Source organism: Sceloporus occidentalis, unplaced genomic scaffold, assembly GCF_023333645.1.
Source record: "Sceloporus occidentalis isolate IW3139 unplaced genomic scaffold, rSceOcc1.0.p SCAF_234, whole genome shotgun sequence".
NCBI classification, from domain to species: Eukaryota; Metazoa; Chordata; class Lepidosauria; order Squamata; family Phrynosomatidae; genus Sceloporus; species Sceloporus occidentalis.
Window position 1 is genome coordinate 1149049 of NW_028317214.1, and position 2711 is coordinate 1151759.

Sequence of the window (2711 nt, forward strand, 5' to 3'; positions counted from 1 at the left end):
ATACAGTACTATATATAATGTTCAAGGATTTTGTTATTTTTTTCTCATTATCAGAAGGCACATAAGTCTAGTATAAATTTAGAAATAGATGTTTTTTTTTTCTCCACGCGTATAGAATAAGTAATGCGAGAACCGCAAAACAATTGCCTGGATATTAATGTATATCATTATTGTTTGCAATTACCATAGAAACAAAGGAGAGACATAAAAGAGAGCTAAATCTATCATTGCGTTTGTCGTCTCCTGTGTGCAAGCGACCGGAAAATAAAAACATGCTGAGTCTAATTGTTCTTCTGAGAACAGATTTACTTTGCACAGCGGGAAGCTTCCTGCGTTTTGTAAGGGGAGCTGGGGAAGAGAAGCAGGAGAAGCTTCAGCTATGCTGGGAATCCGTTGTTCGACTTAAGCTACGGTTACAACAAGAACACAGAGGATCCCATTCATGTATCAATGTATTAGACATAATCAAAATAAACAGCCATCTTCTATAGTCTGCATTTAATTCTTGTTCAGGGATCACCAGCTAAAGCCACTTTAGCGTTTAAACGCCTGGTGATAAGAAGACAGTTACGTCCTGGGGTTTAGTAAATAATGCCTATTTATCTCCCATGTTTACATAACATAATAATTCTTTAGAATCAACTGGATCGCTATCAGAAAGCAATCGCCGCTCGGCATTGTTACACCGATACCGACTCAATGATTTAGGAAGTGAGAGGCGTACAGAGAAGCCTTGCAGTTTCAGCTCCACCTCCAGGGCGTGGCTTCAAGGAATCCGAGTGAAGTGTGAGAAGACAAACAAAAACCCAGAAGCAAGAGCAGATTAGCAAAGGCTTGCCTTGGATTGCATGTTTTTAGGAAATATTAGCCTGCAGGCACCTAATGTTCAGCTTCTGTGCCCCCGGGCTATAGAGCAGGGTGAGAAGAATGCATGGCACACACAGAAAGACTGGATTACCTTTGGATATATATTCATGGTTTAGCAACTGCTGTCACTGCAGAGGAAGTGAGTACACAAGTGGTGGAGAATTAAAGATCCGGAGATGAATGTACTGGGTTAGGACAAGAAGTGTTTGCAGCTTTGGCTGTCAAGGAGACATCAACTCCCATCTGAGCAGGATGAAGAGGAGGAGGGTGAGAAAGAGGTCTTTGCTTCTGGTTTTGGTGTATGTGACATTACTTCTTCTGCTCCTGTCCATGCTCATGCACAATGATTGGTGGACTGTGAATAGCAAACATTCTGGACATGAGAGTAAAGTAAGCAGGGAAAGGTCTCTGCCTCGGCTATTCCCCAAATTGGATTCCTCAATATGGGAGACAGAACCAGAGGAGGAGGGAAGTCCAGCTCCTGGTTCCCCACCACCTCGTACACATGTCTATGTACATGCCACCTGGCGCAGTGGGTCATCATTCCTTGGGGAACTCTTTAACCAGCACCCTAATGTATTCTATCTATATGAGCCTGCCTGGCACATGTGGCAGTCACTGTACCCAGGAGATGCAGAAAGCCTGCAGGGGGCACTGAGAGACCTTCTAAGCTCTCTATTTCGCTGTGACTTCTCAGTTCTTAAGCTTTACAGCGGGGAAAACCTAACTACCTCAGGACTTTTTGGTGGGAGAAGCAACAAGGTCATCTGCAGCGCCCCATTCTGCAATCATGAAAGGGAGTACTCTGCCTTTTCATCCACTGCTGGGGGGCCCAGAGACAAAGTGGGTCTTGTAGAACCAGGAGATTGTGAGAAAAATTGCCCAGCCCGCAGCCTTAAGGATTTGGAGAGGGAATGTCGACGATACCCGGTTGTAGTGATAAAGGATGTACGGTTGATGGAAGTGTCTGTGTTGCGGCCACTCCTGAAAGACCCAGAACTTAATTTGAAAATCATACAGCTATTTCGTGATCCACGGGCTGTGCACAACTCACGGCTTCGTTCCAAGAGATCACTGCTGCGGGAGAGCTTGCAAGTTTTGCGAAGTCGCTTACGAGTAGGAGACCCAGCAATCAAGGCCCAGCAGCAACAACAGCTTCACCGAGGGGGAGCAGATTACCTGTTAGGTGGGGCTCTGGAAGTGATCTGCCAGGCCTGGCTGAGAGACCTGTTGCTCCTTCGTGGTTCTGGTCCTGTGTGGCTCCGCAAGCGTTATCTTAGACTGCGCTACGAAGACCTAGTGCTAAGACCACAGGAAGAGCTGGGTCATCTTCTCCGCTTTGTTGGTCTGCCGTCCATGGCTGAACTGGATGACTTTGTCGTGAACATGACCAGGGGGTCGAGTTACTCCTCTGACAGGCCTTTCCTTGTGTCAGCAAGGGATGCCCGAGAAGCAGTGAACGCTTGGCGGGAGAGACTGAGCAGAGATCAGGTGCGCAGAGTCGAGGAAGCCTGTGGGGAAGCTATGTCAGTGCTGTCCTATAGGCCAGATATGGAGTAGTAAATAACTTAGGCCCCTGCATTGGTTGGACAGAATCCAAAATGCCTTATTGCTGAGTATATACCATGCACTAATACACTAAGTTCAAGCCAGGATATATATATATGTATGAAAGGAGCTCCATTAAAGAGGAATTGGCGGTCAGAAGTTGATGTACTACAACTAATCCTTGGAGATAATACCAGTTGTAGTCTTAAGAACGGCTGCATGCTAGCAAAAGTACATTGCAAAAGCTTAAACCAAATGGCTCCTTGGATGAATCTGCAAGGACTGACTGGAAAGCT

At 46.0% G+C, this 2711-nt stretch overlaps 1 protein-coding gene across 1 annotated transcript; it reads left to right on the forward strand.

Annotated features, from left to right (window-relative positions):
• Window positions 1-1119: 1119 nt before the first annotated feature.
• LOC149276578 (carbohydrate sulfotransferase 7-like) lies at window positions 1120-2427 on the forward strand. The gene has a single exon (XM_089503513.1). It carries the CDS (start codon window positions 1120-1122, stop codon window positions 2425-2427), a length of 1308 nt encoding a protein of 435 aa, XP_089359639.1.
• The last annotated feature ends 284 nt before the right edge of the window (window positions 2428-2711 follow it).

Bases quoted from the DNA above. Each gene is read 5' to 3' on its own strand.
- LOC149276578 (XM_089503513.1), top strand. From the start codon at position 1,120: ATGAAGAGGAGGAGGGTGAGAAAGAGGTCTTTGCTTCTGGTTTTGGTG.